At 36.9% G+C, this 19,927-nt stretch overlaps 1 protein-coding gene across 1 annotated transcript in view; it reads right to left on the reverse strand.

Moving 5' to 3' along the window:
- Positions 1-9,503, reverse strand: part of STS (steroid sulfatase) — a 98,321-nt gene extending 88,818 nt beyond the window's left edge. Inside the window, exons 1-4 of the mRNA XM_075718710.1 lie at positions 9,493-9,503; positions 6,368-6,520; positions 4,478-4,599; positions 1,748-1,870 (exon numbers count right to left, since the gene is read on the reverse strand). Of these exons, the coding sequence (XP_075574825.1) occupies positions 1,748-1,870; positions 4,478-4,599; positions 6,368-6,513 (391 nt within the window). The 5' untranslated portion in view covers positions 6,514-6,520; positions 9,493-9,503. The remainder of the gene's footprint in view (positions 1-1,747; positions 1,871-4,477; positions 4,600-6,367; positions 6,521-9,492) is intronic.
- Positions 9,504-19,927: the final 10,424 nt, after the last annotated feature.

Below are 19,927 nucleotides of genomic sequence, written 5' to 3' on the forward strand. Positions count from 1 at the left end.
AAACTTTGGAGATAAGCTACATAGGTGGATTTTAAACTTCTCTGGATGCTAGACAACACAAAGGATAACAGGGTATAGCAGTAGTTAAAATAATACCCATCTACTTTCAGTGGAATTTTTGCATTATGAATAGCTATTTCCTACAAAACATCAACATTTCTTGCTACTCTCCAGGGTTCTTGACTGGTGAAATATTACATATTCAATGCATCTGCCTTTTTTGAGAAAACTTGGTTTTCTTGCAGATCTTCTCACTTTCTCTTCCTGCCAGATCTATTGGATGTCACCTGCTTTGTGTCACAGGGGAAAAACAATGAGGTAAAAAAGTGTATACATAAAATAGATTTATAGCTAAAATATATTTAAGGACCTATCAAGCAAGAGGAAGCATACATTCAGAGGAGGGAAAAAATTTTAAAAGAAAGGAAAATGCATTTAGGAAAGAAAAAAGTGTCCTTAGAGAGTAAAGGGGAGAGACAGTTGGCAAAAAAAAAGAAGTGACAGTACAGGCTTGAGGAACTGAAAGGCTTCAAATTACCCTTGTGCCAATCCATCATTGGTACAGGATTTGACAATTAATTGTTTGGGAACTGCTGAGTTAGACTGAACCAAGCAAAGACGCCCTGACCTAGACCAATATGATGTGATAAGAATACCAGCAGAGGCAGCAAATGGGCTGGCTGGGAATCAGAGTCTGTCTAGTCTTCAAATCTACATAATTTTTCTTTTTGTCATTTACATATACTTTATCCTTAATTTTAATGCACTTCTTGATTTTTGAAAGCCTTCATTATACACTAAGGATATGGTAATATTACATCTTATGGTTTCATAGCTATCATTCAGGCCACTTGGAAGAATTGTTCATTAAGCATCATGGAGATAACGTCTGGAGATCTAAGTGGCAAGCTGTCATGTTGCAGTGAAAGTACTTAAAAAAAGAACATTAACTAGGTCAGCCCCAGAAAATGAGTTGTATTACAGTGCTTGTTACAAACAGAAAAATGGTTTTTTTGCAGTCTTTAATTGAATATGGAGCAAATAGGAATTAACTCCATGATGAACATGATGAATGCCCTTTTTGTACCATGGTTCAAATACACCTACACTAAATATACTTCTGTTAAGATTTTCTTGTTTTCTGTTTTGAATCTGTCAGGACATAAGGTATTTTATACTTTCTAAGACTGGGTTATAGCTAAGTAGGAGTTTTTAGTTAGGAACATCAACACTGGTTAACTACATAATACGGATATTTTTGGAACAGCAGTGTTAATTGTCAGCCTTGCTAAACAGCCTTATTTTTAAACAAAAATTACTCCCCAAATTGCAAGCTTTTAGCCCAGGTACTACATTATCTACTTTACGGATATTTGAAAATTGGTGAAATGAATCCCACCACTGTGCTGACTTGTACCCTGTGGTCGATCCCTCACTGCTTCTCTGTTGTAATCAAACTATTTATACTGAAAACTTTTCAAGAGCTTGACTAATTTTCAATTTGTTCATCATGTTTCTTCAGTACCTTGCACAATGAGACTATAACTACACAAATGAATTAGACATACTTACCTGATTAGTGTTTCACATATGCATGGGAATGCGCTCAGCTTTGTGCCAGAAAAATAAACTCATTATGCTGGGGGGGAAAAAGCTTAATGTAGACCTTTAATAGACTATATGGAAAGCTAATGTTCTTTTGATTGAAATAAATGAAAAATAACGCTATGTACATATGCAGTTTTACCTATTAGAGCTGTTGCATAACCTCTCTGCTTCAGGAGTTTGGAAAAAGTTATTTCTTCAGAAGGAAGTCCCCCAGAAGATGCAGAAAATAAGAAGACACCAACTCGTGAGAAGGCAGCCATTCCTAAATGCAATGAAAATTAATGAGACCTGGATAATATAATGAAACAATTTCCCTTCATTCTTTCTACATGCTCATTTTTGCTTTAGGTGGTATCACTTAAATAACATACTACCACCAGATGCTAAATGTTGCAAGTGGCAGATACAATCACCCATTTAGCTGAGCAAGGTCTTTTCTGTATTGACACCAGAAATTGAGAAGTGGAGAAAAAAATTTCTGCTAATAACTGTAGGGCCAGCCATGACATAAACAGCTGCAGCCCCTTCTGTAGATGTTCTAAGGTATAACATATCTGAAAGGAGTTGAGCTTGCATAATTTATTTTTCTTGTACACGGGGAAGGAATGGAGCTGAGGACTAAGAGAGATCACTCCCAAGTTCTACTTTCAGAACGTCCACTTTCCTCATACATGGTTTTCTACAAGCCTTTAAGGTTATTTGAGAGAAGGGAGTTGAAGTAAGGCAGTCTTACAGCTGGGCATGTAAATATCATGAAGTTAAAAAAGAGCAAGAGAGAGTCTGATTCTGGAAACAGAGTGGCTAGGGCACTCAGCTTTGACGGGAGAGGATGAGTGCTCCAATGGCATGAAGACACATGATTCAATGCACACAGAGTGCATTAAAGCAGAATCAGGTATCAGTTAACAAGACAACATCTAAATAAGGCACAGTAATTTCTATATACTTGAGAGTCTGAGGAACACAAACTTGAGCTTATAAACTACTCTCAGGATGAGGAACTTGAGAGCTCAGGTTCATGAAAATTAGATTACTAGGATTCCAGATGAGAGCTGGCTCCAACTATAGACAGACAGGACACGGAATATCTATGCAAATCTGTGCAGACTTCTCCAGGAAGCCTGAATTATGCAACTGGATGATTGCAGTGCCAAAGTTACATGACTGATGTAGACAACCAGAATCTTCCCTCAGGTATCCCTTGTGGTTAGATGAGAAAAAGACTTGTTAGACTGGTTTATTAAAGAAAGCTCAACCTATCCTTCAAACACTGACTTCAGTTTTTCACCCCAGCTAGCTTTATTGATCAACAGTTTAGATAGTTTTAGTTATGTATACATAGCTATACTTTATTTATTATATATTTATTTATATTTATTTTTATGTAGTTTGATCTCTTGTAACTGGAATCAGTGTAATTCCCTTAAGTTACCAGAATGAAAGTACAGAACCATGATTTTGGGGCTTTTTTTCATTGTTGCCTTTCTCTGAGTTTGTGTCTCATCAAATACTGCATTTTGGAATATTTTTCTTCGGCTCTGTTAGCAGGAGTTTTAAATTTCTAACATTGTATTCCACACCGTGATTCTAATATCTTCTATAATAATCCTTTACTAGTTCTTCACTGATGTTTGGAAGTAGTTCATATTTAGCAATTTTGTAATTTAATTAACACAAAGCTCAATTTTTGCACCTACATGGAAATGATAAGATGTGACTGAGAACAGATAAGTTAAGGGAAAAAAAACAGTTAAAATGCTAATTTTTCAGAAATAAGAACAAGAAATGTAATGGAAAGTGACCTGTGGCTTTACCTACAGTAAATATTAATAGCAATATAGCTGTAACAGGTATATACAATTTTCCTTTGCAGCTGAATGTAATGGAAAATTTAGCAAGTTATATTAGCTGGCACTTTTGCAGAAGCTTGTTACTTGATTTGAATGAGCACGAACATATCAAGTAGGCTCCAGAGTCTTGCTTTGCTTTCATTCCCAGAAGCAAGGACAGAATGTTTTATCACTAATGAACAAGTGATCTGATTAATGTATAATGATCCTTGCTAAAAATGATGCTAAGGGAATGTTAAAGTTGCATGTTTAAGCACTGAGGGGCTCAGTCCCAGCACACTAAAATAAACAGACTGGATCTTTACTGACTCAAATGGGCTTTGGAATCAGGTACTTTAAAAGTAAGAGAAGCTATTAAATGCATGTATTCATAGGATACTTAACACTGTGTATGGCTAGATATGGAACAAAAATACTTAGAAGGGTGATTTTTTGCTTTCTTCTTCCCAGCTTTCAGGGCTGCTGGAATACCTTAATGATCTGTTCTTCCCCCCCTCCCCTGAAAAAATAAAAATTTGTCTAAACCAAAAGGTTTTGTAGAAACAGAAATGTCGGAGCAGAAGGATTCACACTGGGTTTTTCCACTGTGTCTTTCTAGATGCATCTCTGTGATGTTCAACACTCAGGCTTCTCACCAACGTCCTGGGAGCAGCCTGAATGCAACTGGGGAGGCAGGCAAAGAGCCCATGGTCATTTGGACAGCAGAGGAAGTCGATGGAATTTGTCTGCTCCTTACATTAAATAACCACAATCAGATGTTTTCTTCAGTATTTAAAAAAAATCTTTTTCTCAATAAAAAAAGCTTTATTTTTGTGTTAACTCTTCTGAACCATGAAAATTTCCCATATATATGGAAGATTTCAAATGTTGACCAACTCTGCTGAGCTTGATTAGTCACTGAAATAAGTACCTAACCCAGTAATGATAAAGAGATCAAGAAAGGCCAGCGAAAAAAATACACACAGTTTACTGCAAATAAAGTATGATATTTATATATAAATAAAGTAATGGGATTTTACCTGATCGGATAGGATATCGCCCTGTCAGGAAAGCTGCCCTGCTTGGAGTACAAAGGGGGGATGCTGCTATATGCTGAGTAAGTGTCACTCCTTCCTCTGCTAGCCTGTCAATATTAGGGGTTCTAGAAAAACATAACCAGGAAAAAAACCAAAAAGGATACACAAAGATGATTATTTGGAAATGGACATGGTGAGATCAAGGCATCTAAGGCAAAAACTATCACGAAAATAAAGTTAAGACTTACTGTATGCAAATTATCAAAACCATGGTGGTGTTGCAATTCTAAATACTACATGTCAAATATTTTTACATTAGGTGTCAACGCTGAACTGAGACACTGTGGCATTGTGCCAAAAATCTTTTTCCCCACTTTCATCTCTTCATGGCCAGTACTAAACTGTGACAACTGGATGTGTTGTATTGCAACCCTTTTTAATGAATTTCTTGACCCAGAACTGTAACTTTGCTACTTACATGGCCTTTCTGCTTCAGCAATGGGGAGACGAGAGACTGGAGAAAGGTTGTGCTTCTTTACCCCCTATTTGGTGTCACTTCTCTCTTTCCCCAGCAAAAGATTTTTGGGGTAGGGGTAATGTTGTGTGGTGGTATCAGTTTTAGGAGAAATTCAAACAGTCATGACTGTGTTAGGCTCTATATTAACGATGTTTACGTGTCTGACATGACTATGTCTGCAATATTAGACCCAGAAACACATCCAAGTTTCCATATCTGCATGGGAAACTTGCCTGTGACCTGGATCATTATGCAGATGGAAATTGGTTCCTGGAGGAAGAAATCCTGTGCCCTTGGTTCTACAGAAAGAAAACTAGGAATGCAGACTGGTCAGGATCTGCAGCATGCTCCAATAAGTCCCTGACCTGGGAGATTAATTACCATGACCTCAAGGCACACTAGTGCTTCCATCATCTAAGTGTAAAGAGTCAGAAACATTGGTTTTCCAGCAGAGTTCTTTGCTCTCTATAACATCACCTACTGATAACAAGCAGTATGATGAAATTTCTTCATACTTCAAAGGCCTAATTCTGAATTGTCACATCACAGAACATAGATCTTGGAGATTCTGGTCCTCAGGAGGGGAGTGATCCAAGCATCAGTGTTGTATACACTTCTGTTTAAAACTAGAATCTGTAACTTGAGTGATTTTGAATTTGAGTTTGAGTTAGGAGGAATTTTAACTTCCAACTAACTTCAGCAGGAACAAGAGTATTTAACATTTGACAGGACGGTGCTTTTAGTCTGAATGTTGTATTTAACTTGATCAAAGACTTTGCACCACTGAAACACAATGACTAGGTACAACTTGTGCTGTTTACACAACCATCCACCTAAGCTGGTAGTAAGGATCATACTGGGGAACGCTACTGAATTACTCAGGTATATTAACATATGTTTTAATGAATTTATTAACTGAAGCATGAAGATAAATGAAGGAAAAAAATCAGCACTTTATTTCCAGTTGGTTAGTGACAAGCTTCTTTCAAATCACGAGGGCTTCAAAATATGCTTAATTCATAGTATTTGCGTCATGGATATTTTGAAAGAAAATTGTTACTTATACTTTGCTTCTCTAGACCTACCCTTATTTGGTTGGTTGCTCAATTCTCTGTTTATGATGCAACTTTTCAGCAGGATGAATACATCAGATAAGTCTTTTTTTCTTATTAAGAAAAGAAAACAAAGATCGAATATTCTATTCTCTGGAAAGGTCGTTAACTTTGGTTACTTATAAAGAACCTAATCAAATCTCTGAATGTTTTGGGGTTTTTAACTTTACAAATCTAAAAACCTAAAATATAAAAAGCTAAGCATAAAAAAATAACAAAATAAAAAAATATAAAGCTATGATTCCCCCAAATGTATCATCATACCTTAAGGTTCTGTTCCCATAACATCCCAGGTCTCCAATACCAAGATCATCAGCCATCAGTAAAATGATATTGGGATTTGAAGCACGGTGGGTATTGACATTGTTTATGGCACACTGGCAAATTACTAGAGATAAAAAGAGTCTCATCTTCTTCCTGGTGTGTTAAGAAGAGGTAGAAAACATAATGGATGAAGACCTTTTTTTTTAATTTGACTGTTAATTTATTTTAAACCTATTATTGCCCTGGATTGTATAGTAGAAGAGAAAAAGAAAATCAGATTGTATATTTTTATTTGGCTTTTTTTCTCAATTTTTTTTTTACATTATTTTCTCTGTCATAGTTTTTAAAAATAAAAATGCATCTTTTAGTATATAGCTAATCTTTCCTTACACACTTTTACACAGATGAAGCCTGCAAACAATGACAAAGAACCAGTGACCACCTCAGTGACAATACTTTTGCATACACAGATGCACTACACATCAGTATGTCATGAGAGCAAATAAGGCTTTTTCTTGTTTTCTTTAGGTATAAAGGTGATTGAGGAACATAGAAACCGAAATAATTTAGGACCAAAATTTCCAAAGTTCATTGCAGAAAAAAAGTTCATTAATTCTGCTGCTGAAGTGAATGACTGAATTTCTCTTCAGCAAGGGAAAAAAGCAATCCTGCTCGGGTTTCTTGACAGGAATAAGTATTATGGCAAAGGGGATGAAGAGATGCACTACCAAATTATTGAAAGGAACATTTAAGAAAAAGCTCTTTGTTTTAAATATCAGGGCCTATACCAAATTATAGAAAAATATTTGATACCCTATGACAAAGTTCTATAAACAATGCTCATGCTATATCCAACTTAAAGCAGGAAGAACAATGTATTGTACACAATACTACACACCATTATATGCTTTTATGATAAAAGCACAGTCTATTACAGATGTGCATGCTATGAATGCTATTTTACCTAAACAGGAAGTTGTCATATCTGTTTTAAACTGCATTGACTATGCCCTGGCTGAAACTGAGTGCCTCTAGGCTGTGATGGACTGTGCCAGGTATACACACCAAAAACGAACAGAGACCCTCTCTCTCTCTTTTGCCCCTAGTAATACTCCCATCTTTTCTGGATGCAGACAGCCTTTTTCAAATGCAGATGAAACGTGAGTCACATTTGTACTCTGGATTATGATGGGACAAGAAGGGAAGCGGAGGAAACCAAGACTGAGGTAGAAATTTGAAAGTGAAAGAGTAGGAAAAGGACCTAGAAACAAGAATTTCCAGAGAGAATGGAGACAGCAGGTCAAAAAAGAAAAAAAACTTGTAAATCAGTGAGTTATGGTAGATAAAAGTAACTGGAGAGAAGATAAAGAAGCCAGAATTGGAAGAGCTGGTACAAAGAGACTAGACATCAAGGGAGACAGATTCATAAATCAGTGAGGTGTGGTGGGTAGAAGTATCTGTAGCGAAGATGAAGCAGTCAGAACTGGAAGAGCTTGCACTGACTTGAATAAAGACCAAGAAGGGAAGCTCGAGACCTAGCTGGAATGAGACTTGCAGGTTGAAGTGGTAGAGGGTTTAAGAAACTCAAAGGGATAGTATGACAGTGGATAGGAAAACAAATCAAGGAAAAGAGGTGAGAGAACTGGGAGTGTCTAGGATGAAAGAGCTGAGGAGTTATGATTAAGAAAGATAAAGGGAACTGATTGGAAAAAAGAGCCTGTGCAGATTAGGCTCGGGACTGACACAAGCGAGAAGAGATGAAGATAGTGAGGATCAACCAAGACAGACTGGGATTTCTGATTCCCAACTTTCATTATTGCCATTCTGTCAGAAAGTATAGGTGCAAAGAGAATTTTAATTCTTTAATGCTTGTTCACATACAGGTAAAACACTAATAAGTATATTAGCTGATTTTTACTGCTTAATGTACACTTTATAACTCATTTATCTCACTGTGATGACAACCAGTTCTGGTTTAGACTTCAGTTGACAACACCTAAAGATCCCAGCCTTATCACTGCGGCAACAGATTGTTACTTCATGGGAAGCAATCTACTTCATTTCAGACATGGAAAATACATACCCAAACTTTAAGACTAAAACACTGACCAAGTTCTGCTTGGTGGGATGCATGTAACCAAACTTTCATCAAATTACCATACTAATGAAGCTGTGTAGCACCTGCCAGAGTGCAGACTTTTAATCTGCGCAGGAGATTAACCTTTCTTGCCTGATAGGATAAACAAGCGTGATTGCTTCCCACGCATTGCAAGAGAACAACTAACACACTGACCCATACGATAGGAACAACCTGCTGCTGTATCTTATGCTCCTACTCCACTGACCAGACTGCAAGGGTTTCAAGGCCCATACTAATAGGAACATTGAAAAGGGTGACATATGTGTTGGTGACATTACATATAGAGTCGCACAGATGCTCACAGGACCTGCACACTTATTTCACAGAATTACTCAGTGCCCTCAATTGTGCTGTAGGCTTCACATTGTCTGAATAAAACCTAGAAATACATTCTTCTGCCACTAATAAAACCACCATTTTAAAGGCACAAAGCTATCTGTTTTGCAAGTTTTACAAACAGTAATTCCAAGGTTTAACTCAACTGGTCCAAGCAAAACATTCTGTGTTCTTAATTAGAAGGTATAGAACGGTCTTTTTGAGTATGTGTGGGGTCTTTAGCCACTAATGAACAGAACAAATTCATTTCCCTTTTACTGAGCAAAGTTACTGTTGGAAACCAGAGTATTAGCTGTGCTTTATTTTCTAGAATGAAAGAAATCTAAAAAATGAGTGAAATACCTTAGAAATTAACTGACTACATTTTATCTGAATTTTAAAGCAATTTCAAGTCTGTGTAGAGACAACATCAAGAGGAAAATAACCTATTCACCAAAATACCTAAGAAAATTAATCACCTTGGTTAAAATTTAAAATCTTCTGCTGTATATGTTATATAGACTCTTCATATAATATTTTTAAATAAATCCACATGGCAAAGTTAACAATAGCTGTGCCCAGTATCAACTGGATCATTGTCATTTGCGAAGTGGCTGAGAATCTCTTATTGTCTGGATCTATTCCTGGAGAAGTTAGCCTCATTTAGTACCTCCATTTCTCATTTTGAAAACAATAAAAAAGAAGTGTTATTAAAAGATGTCTCTGATACAATATTGCTGGATACTCCTCCAGTCCAAAGGAGTATCTGTAGACACTCTCCTGCATTGGTCTATTTGCCTCCACCTGATATCATGTCCTTGAAGTGAAATAAAAAAGAAACAGGAAAAAAAATTAATCCAAACAACTCTGATTTCTCTGCTGTACTCTTTCTGCAGCAGACTTTCATGCATCCTTGTCCTGGTTTTGGCCAGGACAGAGTTACTTGGACAGGAGAGCACCGTATTCAATAGGTCCCCATGGACCTTTTTACTTTCATGAATTTGTTTTAGTCCATTTTGAACCAAGTAACCTTTTTTTTTTTTTTTTTGCATTGAACCAATTTGCTTTCTTTGCATCCTTTAGATGTTCCTGCAGTAGCCTTCAGCTTTGAAGGCCTTTGTTCTAAAGTCAGGTGGCAACATTTTTTCTTAATGGCATATAGGACACACAAGTGCAATTTTTAATCCCCGCTTTACTTTTCCTGTGGTATAACAGGAATAACAGTACCTCCTTTCTTCCCCAGGTGGCTGCTAAGTTGAGTAGATTTAAGAAGATGCTTAATTTTCTACCACAAAAGTCATATAAGAATTCAGATTTCACACATGCTATTTAAAACTAGAATACTTTATTCATTGTATATCAACATATATACATGCATACATACATAGATGTGTTGATATACACATCTGCACATGCATGTGGGTGTATATACACACATATCCTACTTTTTCTACATATCTTCAAATTATATTATTGGGATTCTAGTACATATTTTTTATTTGTATTAAAACAAATTAAGTATAAATATGTAAGAACAAATAGGTGAAAACATATAATAGATATAGTCCACTATTTGTCGATATTTCATACGAATTTACCAAACACTTCTTTTAAGTTTTAGTTTTCTACATTAAAAAATGTTGGCAGATCATACAGAAGCTGAAGAGTTTTCTTTCCCCCCACCCCACTAAGGCTAATTGGCTCAAGATATGGCTAGTTGTTTCATCCTTATGTTGATTACTACAGACACATGCATCTCTCACAAGAATGATGATATGAAAATCTTTCAAAGCCCTCTTCCTAACTGAATCATCCCAGCATTTTTATTCACTTTGATTATGCAATTTATCTCTAAACTACTTTTCTAATATAACAGAACCCTTTGAGAAAATGCTTAATATACTTTATCCTTGAAGGTATAGTATTTTCTGATTAAATAAGTAACATTTAAAGATATTCACCTCATTAAAAAATGCTGTGCCATCCTTAAGCGATAAGCAAAAGAAAAAAAAAAAAAGGTTTTACCTTGCTTAACTGAATGTCAGAACTCCAGAAATTTCCCTAGGAGTCATAAAAATCAAACTGTAAACAAACTAGAAGACAACCCTGCCTTCCATAAGATTCTGGAAAGAGAAATTTCTTCAGCTTCATGAGAAACAAAGGAAGTTTTTAAATCGTAACAAATGGTAAAATAATATTATATACTATTAATAATTTTCTGATATCAGCTTAAGATTCATTCAAATCTCTCAATTAATTCCTCTCTTACAAGTCAGTCATATCTGTTGCATCTTTTATGTCATATGACTGCGAAAAGAGAAATTAAACCACACACTTTTGGCCTGCTCCTGATGCTAATCCATTTAGACAAACATTACTTGGCATTTGCAACAAGCTAAGACCATGCAAAAAGTCAGTTATGGCATCCTAATTGATCATTGGTAACTCAATCTCAGTAATACGATTGCTTTAATATATATTTTTATAGTGGAAACTCACTATTTCTTAATGCTGATTTTTCAGTATTTCACTGTTTCTCCCCCCTGGTAAGAGACCTTCTCAGAATCCTCTCTAGCCCTCAAGAGCCAGACGTGCTCCTCCTGTTTCCTCAGGTCCAGGCACATTTGACGTGCCTATTAGTTGTTGGGGTTTTTTGTCCAGAAAAGCCCAAGTGACACAGGAATCTTCCATCCTGCCTATTGGTTAGACACTTCAGATTCAATGCCAGATTGAGATGACTATTTGTTTTCCAAATAGGAACTGATTTGCATTCAGCCCTCTCACAGTGCGGGCAAGGAGGACTGGGTCTGTCTGTATCTGTAAACTGGTATCCATGCTAGTAAAAAAGCTGGAATGCTTTTCTGAAAAGTGCCATTAGATTTCAATATGCATCTTCAGGTAACTACGTACATAAATGAAAATCTGTATTTAATTTATTAAAAGTTGTCTCATTCTAAGACAGAAATCTCACTTAACATGCTGGGAAAAACACCAGAACAAATAATCATGTTTCTTGTTCAAGAATGATTAATAACTGGGTCTGAATTAAATAGAGATGAAGCCACACAGCCTCCATCAGATATAAGTTCATTTAAGTATCTTTTTAAAATGGTCTCTCAAGACTATGCTAGTTTCATCTCAACTAAATTACACAACTTAATGGCAGTATGAATAAATACTAAACATTATTTCTGGTAGTAAATTATAACCTGAATGGAAGATAAGATTATCTTCTGTGATATAATTCCATTATTTTATTTGTAATAAAAAACCTGTATAATTACATACATATATTAGAGCTTCTTTTCCATGATTACTGTTTTGCAATGTTCCTTCTGTTAGCCAAATGCTCATTAGAAATTTAATTTTGCTCTAGTCAGCAATATAATAAAGGAGGATCACAAGATAACACAGGTAGTCAACTTATTTGCCAGTTATGCACCATGTTGAAGGAGAAAAATCTTTCTTTTTTTTTTTAAAAAAAGCTAATAATGAGTAACTACTAGTGACTGTGTCATGTCACTTGAAACCAGAGGCAAGTGTTCTAAACAATTAGAAGAAATCTTTCAGATGCAGTAATTGGACATTACTAAGATATGTGAGCATGTATGATGGATGCAGCTCTGCTCTGTCTTTACAGTTCACCACTTCACAAGGATTTTAGGTCTGTATCTCTCTGCATACTTTTTGTGTTTAGCATAAATATATAATAAATTACCATGTAAATATATAATAAATTACCATTAGATGTTGATGGAACAGAAAGATGAGAGAGATGAGAAAGCTTTGTTTCAACTTCAACAGTTCCAGCTTCAACAAATATTACATGATGCTGACTGACAATATATGTAAAGCTGTGGACATGCTATTATTAAGTATCTGTTTTAATGTGTATGCCTGTTAGAGTAAGAACTTTATAACGCTATATTAACCAATGTAATATGACACTTGCTTACATACTTTGAGGGTTTAGCTAAACGCATCCATGATATCTAGCTTAATTAGTAGTTTTGAAAGCTGTCGAGTCAGGGTTTTTTTAATACACAAGAGCTAGATGATGTGTGAAATGACAATTTTTGATACCACCTTCTTCAAGAGTGTCAGATGGACATGAGGAAGAAGAATTTGTATGACTAAAACTTTGCACTTCTGTATTTATGATAAGCAAGCAGATAAAGACTGTACAGCTCTGCAGGACTGCAAGTCTTGCATGTGGAATTAACAGAAGAGTTTCATTATGTCCATGTGAATTGCACCAACATATAAACCATAGCTTCATCTCATTGACTGGTTACAGTCTCTTGACCATCACCCAACTATAGCCAAACTGGTCTCTTCCAAGTTTCCATTCATATTCAAAGTAATAGTCCACAAAATGTTTAAAAAGGAGAAAAAAAAAAGTCTAATTACATGTAACATTGGACTCAAGACACTAAACTCCAACAATACACTGCCTTCACAGGGATAGTGCACAAATGTTGGTATGTAAGTCCTGCTGTAAGTCTTTGAAGGGACAGTAAGAAATATGGCCAACCAGTTAACACAAGATTTTAATTTCATTGAATTTGAAAGCAGTTTCTAAGTCTTTTTGACTGAAATGGTAATTTTTAAATGCCTATCTGAGGAAAACATGAAACCTAACAGAAGGAAGGAAAAAAAACCCCTCATGCCCCAAAAAACCCCATCTTTCTCCTCTGAGTTACTCATTGGCACCCTCTGGAGTCTGTCAAGATCAAAGATTTGGATTTTATAACATAATATTTCCTCTATCTACAACCACTTTTCTAGTCAAAGTGGTTTACCAGAGAAATTGCAGTGAAATGGCCAGTTAATTTTTCTTTGCTACATAAAGCTAGCAAGTAGCACATCAATATAATGATCCAGTATGTTAAGCTATTTCCAAAAGGATGATTCATTTAAAGAAAAGAGAAGTTGCATTTGCATTAATTTGTTCTCAAAGTGTGGGATTATTTTTAAAACAGCTCTATTGTTATTTATACTTGCATTATGGTAACACTCAAGGGCTCTCAATACAGCTGGTCATACCAGATACAAAAATTGAGAAAAGGCTGCATTCAGCCAATATTAATTTTACCCACGTAGAAGTTAAATGCCTAGATGGCCCATATCAACCAGGCACTCATGGTGCAAACCAATCCATCTGAATTTATTCACCTTAAAGTTATGCATTTAGTCTGAGCTAATTATCTAGGCTTCCTCTCTAATTAATAGGAAGAGACAGGCACCTTAAGAGGATGATTCATCTCTTAAGATTGGTATAATGAAATGTTAGAAGTGATGCTCGTGATCTTTCTCCACAGACTAGAAAGAGACCCTAAACACCTAGTTTAGACTAGATGAATACAAAAGGAATAGAGTTACATGAAATAAATCCCACCTTGATGGTGGGTTGCCTGTGTGCGCTCAGCATAAAATATGAAAAAAACTTTGTATTATAAACAACTACTACATTTTCAATTAGTATAAGTTGCTCTACCAACCTCACTGGCGTAACTATTTCTTACTCTGTAAGCAATTCCATTGAAATCTGAGAACTAGGGATAGCTCTTCATGAGTTTTAGTTGCAGAACTTTGCTCCAAGTGATGCATATTTTTCCTTTCCAGATCATATAGCAATCTGATGAATATTCCATCTTAAACATTTGATTCTTTCATTACTCTCAGACAAAAGATATTTGATATAAAAGTCATTACATCAAACAGCAAGTATTATTTTATAGGAATATGGGTAATTCTCTGATTGAAGTCAGCTGTAGTCAACCCTCTATTTAGGTTACAATCACAAGTCTGATCAGACAAATAAACGTTATCTCTGACAGAGTTCTGACAGAATAGAAGTTACATTCCCCACTGCTACTCAAGCCAGATGATATTTCAAGGAAGCTGTTGTCAGAAGTGACCAACCAACAGACTGTGAGCTCAGCCTGACTGGTTCATAGCCTACTCCCTGCTGCCCTCTTGCCTAAGGGCTACACACACAAGGCAACCGAAACAGCCTATGACTGGCCAGTCATTACTAGATCCTACTACCTTCTTTCATTAAGTCCTTGTCACAGAAGAAAAAACACTTTAGCTCCTGACACATGACAAGAATAAGCATGTTAATGTGCATTGGCACTGTCCAGCAATTCACATGGATAGTGTACATTTTGGACGTGTCACTGGAATGCACCTACTCACATGCTCAAGTATCACACATGTTCCCCTGACCCCCATCACACCATGGGGGATGCATTCATTCTCATCACTGGACAGTGATGGACAGGTTTGTCCTGTCACATAAGGGGTAGGAGAAGAGAGAGTAATGGTGTACTTATCGTATGATATAGATATACTCAGGTCATTTGACAGAGAAAGGGGTACTGAAAGCAGCCCTCTCATTTGTCCCAAGGAGCTGTTCAGTCTGTCCCACTGCAGAGACTGAGAATGGCTGTATTAGAAGGTACATAAACTAATTGAGAGGAAATAGTTGTCTGAGCTATTACTTACATCCAACCTTTGCACTCTTTCCCAGAAACACTATTAGAAAGAACATGTATTAGACAAAGCATTAGAGCATAAGAAAAAACCACGCCTCCCATGTTTACCAAAACAAATTATCGCTTGTATTTGCATTCAGGTTATCTCAGTTTACCAAGCTACTGAAACCAACACCACTTTTTCATGGTAACGTATTGGACGCAGGTGTCAAAGTGTTGGCAGCAGGGGGCTGCAGGAGGGGCCTCTGTGAGAAGTGACCAGGGGCTGCCCTGTGCCGAACACAGTCACTTACAGCCAGCTCTGCAATGGACCCGCTGCGGGACACAGCTGAGCCCATCAGCCAAGCTGCTGGCACCTTGGGGAAACATATTTAAGAAACGGCAAAAAACACTGGGGGGAAGGAACACAGAAAGAAGGGCAGTAGGGGGCAGAGAGGAGGAGGAGGAGGAGGAAGAGGAGGAGGATGAGGGGGGAACAAGGCCAGAGCAGTAGGAGGTGCTCCACACTGGAGCAGGTGCGTGCCCAAAGGGACTGCAGCCCATGGAGGGCCCACACCAGAGGACAGGAAAAAAGTGAGCAGCAAGGAGTGGCAGAGGGAAACGGCTAGGCACTGACTTCATCCTTCTGTGCCACCCATTCCTGAAGAGACTGAGTGCAACCTGCAACAGTAACACCGCAGGAGATGTCTGGAATGAAGGTGTGAAATGGAGACTAGGAAGGTAGAAGAGAGGAATCTGAAGTTGAGCTGGGGAAAGTGGGAGGAAAGGTGTTTTTCCTGCATGTTCAAATGTGTGTCCTTCTTTGTTGTTTCCCAATACTCCAATCAGTAATTAAATATTTATGCCACCTGGCAATAAATTAAGTTAAATTCCCCAAGTTGTTTTGCCTGTGACAATACTTGGTAAGCGATTTCCCTGCCTGTATTTCAACACATGAGCCTTCTCACTCCTGTTCCTCCTGTTTTCTCCCCAGTCTCATTGCAAGGGGGGAGGGCAGGGAGGAAATGAGTGAAAAGCTGTGTGGGTGCTTGGCTGTTAGCCAGGGCCAACTCACCACATTTAAAATGAAAAGGGATGAATGGATCCAATGGCAAATTACTTTCATTGATTACCAGTAGCCAAAAGTTTCTTTGCTGTGATCCAATCCATTTTGATTCTAAAAGTGAACCTTTTACCAGAGAGAGAAATCGCAAAGCTTTTTAAGTAAAAAATAATTCACAACTGACTTATGGTGTTGCTGGTGTAAGCAGGAGGCTCACAAGACATAAATAAATAGCTTCTCCTTCCTCTTAATTTGCACAAGTAAGAGAGATTTAAAATAAACAAGTGCAGCTGCTTATTGAAGACTAATTTCCTTCTCTACGGTTTCTAAAAAAAAGGAAAATCTGGTTTATGTTACTTCTGTCATACAACTAATAGGAGTTGTATGTCCTCATTCTGCAAATAGTCATCAACACGTCTCATGACAAATTGTTCGGAATTTTTTTTACAAAAACCTTTCTAGTGGTGGAAAGAAAACATCTTAAAGAAAAAAGGTTTTTTAAAATGTAGCAATTGAAAAATTGAATTGTTCTCCTTTACTTTTACACCTAGAAAAATAGCCTATTTAACATTTACAAGGTGAAACCAAACCACTTCCATTGTTCTTTTGGGTCAGGAGATATTTTTACTATGTTATTTTGAACAGGATTAAAAGATTAACTCCCAAACCACCTATTTTTTATGACCTAATGCAAAATTAGAACAAAGAGAACAAAATTATCAAGAAATGGGGGGGGCGGGGGGTGGGGAAGTAAGATGGCAAGTCATTTTCTAACCAGAGATACTCCACCAGCATTATTCATTGTAAACACTAAAAGTACAAATTAGCTTTAAAATGAAATACGATTATTGGAAAATAGGTTTGAAAACAAAAGGCAAGGATCATGAAATTAAGAGGTCTTACAAGCCAGGAAAATATCTACCCTGGAAAGAATACTTGCACAATTAGGAAAAGAAGGATTATGAGCTGCACAGTAGTTATATAGCTGCCTGATTGCAACCTACATAGATCAGAATCTTACAAAAAATGTGCAAGTCAAAGGGCAAAGACATTTACAAAATAAGGCATATACATTAGCCAACTTCTTACCCCAATTCCAAAGATATGATCATTTACTAATTTCAGGGAGAATACAAAGGAATAACTGACTTACTCCCACGTCAAGAAAAAAAAAAAAAAGTGAATATACTTAGCTTGGCAAAATATTTGAGGGATAGAAATTAAACATCACAGGATTAGGCGACAATCAGAATGAAAGTCTTAAAATGAAGGCTGTCTGAAACAGCAAATAATTCTAAGACTAAAAATATCTGCCCACAATACAAGAAGAGGCTAAGTGGGTCCTTAAGAGTCTGACAGAAAAAAAAGTATCTTGAACAAACAGTGTAGAAATGCATATATTGTTCTACAGCAATATAGGAAAAACAGCAGTTTAAGCCACAAGGTATCCAGGTTCCTTTGGCCCTGTGTGAGTAGAAAACTCTTGCTCCTTCCCTCCCCTCCTCCTTCCTTCTCCCTTCCCTTTCTTTTCTCTAGTTCTTTCCTTCTCTCTTTCATAGGGACTCTAGGAAACTTGTAAATTCTTGCTGTTAAAACAGAACACCATCCCTTCGCACATAGAAGCTAAGAGGCAAAATCCCAACACAAAATGAAAATTATCATTAGCTCAAGACTACAGTAATTCACTTCATTTTCACCTTATTTTGTATGACATTTTAAGAGCATAAATAAATATGAGGTATTCCAAAAAGACACTTTTTTCCATTTTCTTGTGGTACACCAGTATTAACTTCCTTTTAACATTTGAACAGTTTCTCAATGATAGCTCCAGGGGTCTCATTATCTTTTGTCCTGGACTGGGGCATGCTGCAAGTATGTTTGAAGGGAATAACATGCTTTTTCAATCATATCAGAATGTCTTTAAGTAAGGTTTTAAGAAAGGACATTTTCCTTCACTGTGTGCCTTTAGGTACAACACAACCTTATATTTTTAAAGGATGGATTCTGTTCATCAGTGAAAAAGAACGTATCATTCCCTCTGTCCAACATGCATTTTTGGGGACTAATACTTTACTGCTAGTATTAGGCAACTGCTATAATAGAAACCATATCCAGTTGTTTAGTATAATAACTTATATGAACTGGAGACATGACACTTCTTACATAGCTAAGAGTAACTTTTGTAAATGACTAATCCATGTCAACAGCTTCTAATTTTCTTCATCATAGTTGCCAGTTCTGTCAGCAGTGCAGAATATAAACATTAACAAAAAAATAAACCCGAACCCAAACAAAAAAAGAAAGAGGATAAAGTAGCCTTCTAGCTTACTGACTTTGACTTCTAATTAAATAAATTTTGTAACACTAGGGATTCCTGCAGAAAGCATGTTTGCATACCACACCATACAATCCAGGATACGAAAAATCCAAGATCACTATCATTGTGAATCTGAAGCAGTTCAAACTTGTTATGTTCACAGCCCAGAGTGCCATAGCCACAACTCTTGTTAAGCACTTCTTAACAATCCATGTCACATGTCCTGTCTTCCTCCTATCCCTCTTCTCACCCTAATTTTATTTCATTCCCCCTCATCCCCAAACTTCCTCTCATACAATCAAGAAGCCACCCCACAAACTCTTCTGCAATCCTAATCTTTCTAAACCATGTTGTCCTCTATTCCAAATCCCTTCCTACTCAAGAATCTCATATTAATGTGCCATCAATCTAAACGCAGACTGAATACCTCTTGGATGCAGCTGCTCGACGACTCCGATTCTGCTTGACCAGGTACTGCTATTATCACTACCACTCTACCATTACTACTCTTGGTGCTCCTGCATCTTGCTGCTTGCCTCCTCCATGTCTTCCCTCCCCACAACATAGGCTGCTCCTCCACTGGCCAGCAGTATACAGTGCTCCTTATTGGTGACTGTGGCTCTCCTGGTATACAGGTCTGCACTTAATAAAATCCACCTAGAGAGCCCCCTAAGGGCAGAAGCAACAAATGTTTGTGAGAAAACAGGATGTATGGAATCCATATTATTAACGAGTCATTACAAAACTGCATAGCAAGCAATATGTGTGGTCAGATTCTGTTCAACACTTGTTTTGGTTAAATAGGCTTCTCCTCTTTCATCTTTCTTCTTCTTGTCTCAGTGTGATTGCCTGAATGTAGTCTTTCTGTCTAAGCCTGGCTGATACAACCCATTCAGAAGTGATGACTTTTTCCTTACCTTTTCTCTTTCTCTATTATTCCTTGCCATACTCTCTATCTCAGTGATTCCTCTTATAGATACTGTCCCCTCAGTAGCTGTGTTTACGCCCAGCTAGCAGGTTGCATGTATATGAGATTACAGAGAAAGAGATTAAATTTCTTTATTATCACTTAAAAAGTTACAGTTAAATCTTGCAGGCTTCCTCCTTTGAATCAAATGGATTTTGTCAGATTACATACACTGCACACAAACCAGAGTCACTTCAAAACTACAAGCTTATTTCAGAACCTAACTCCCTCCAAAACTATTTAACAATTAATTTCCATTTGATTCTTGAAACAGTCTGT

Source organism: Pelecanus crispus, chromosome 1 (genome assembly GCF_030463565.1).
Source record: "Pelecanus crispus isolate bPelCri1 chromosome 1, bPelCri1.pri, whole genome shotgun sequence".
In the NCBI taxonomy this organism is placed as follows: Eukaryota; Metazoa; Chordata; class Aves; order Pelecaniformes; family Pelecanidae; genus Pelecanus; species Pelecanus crispus.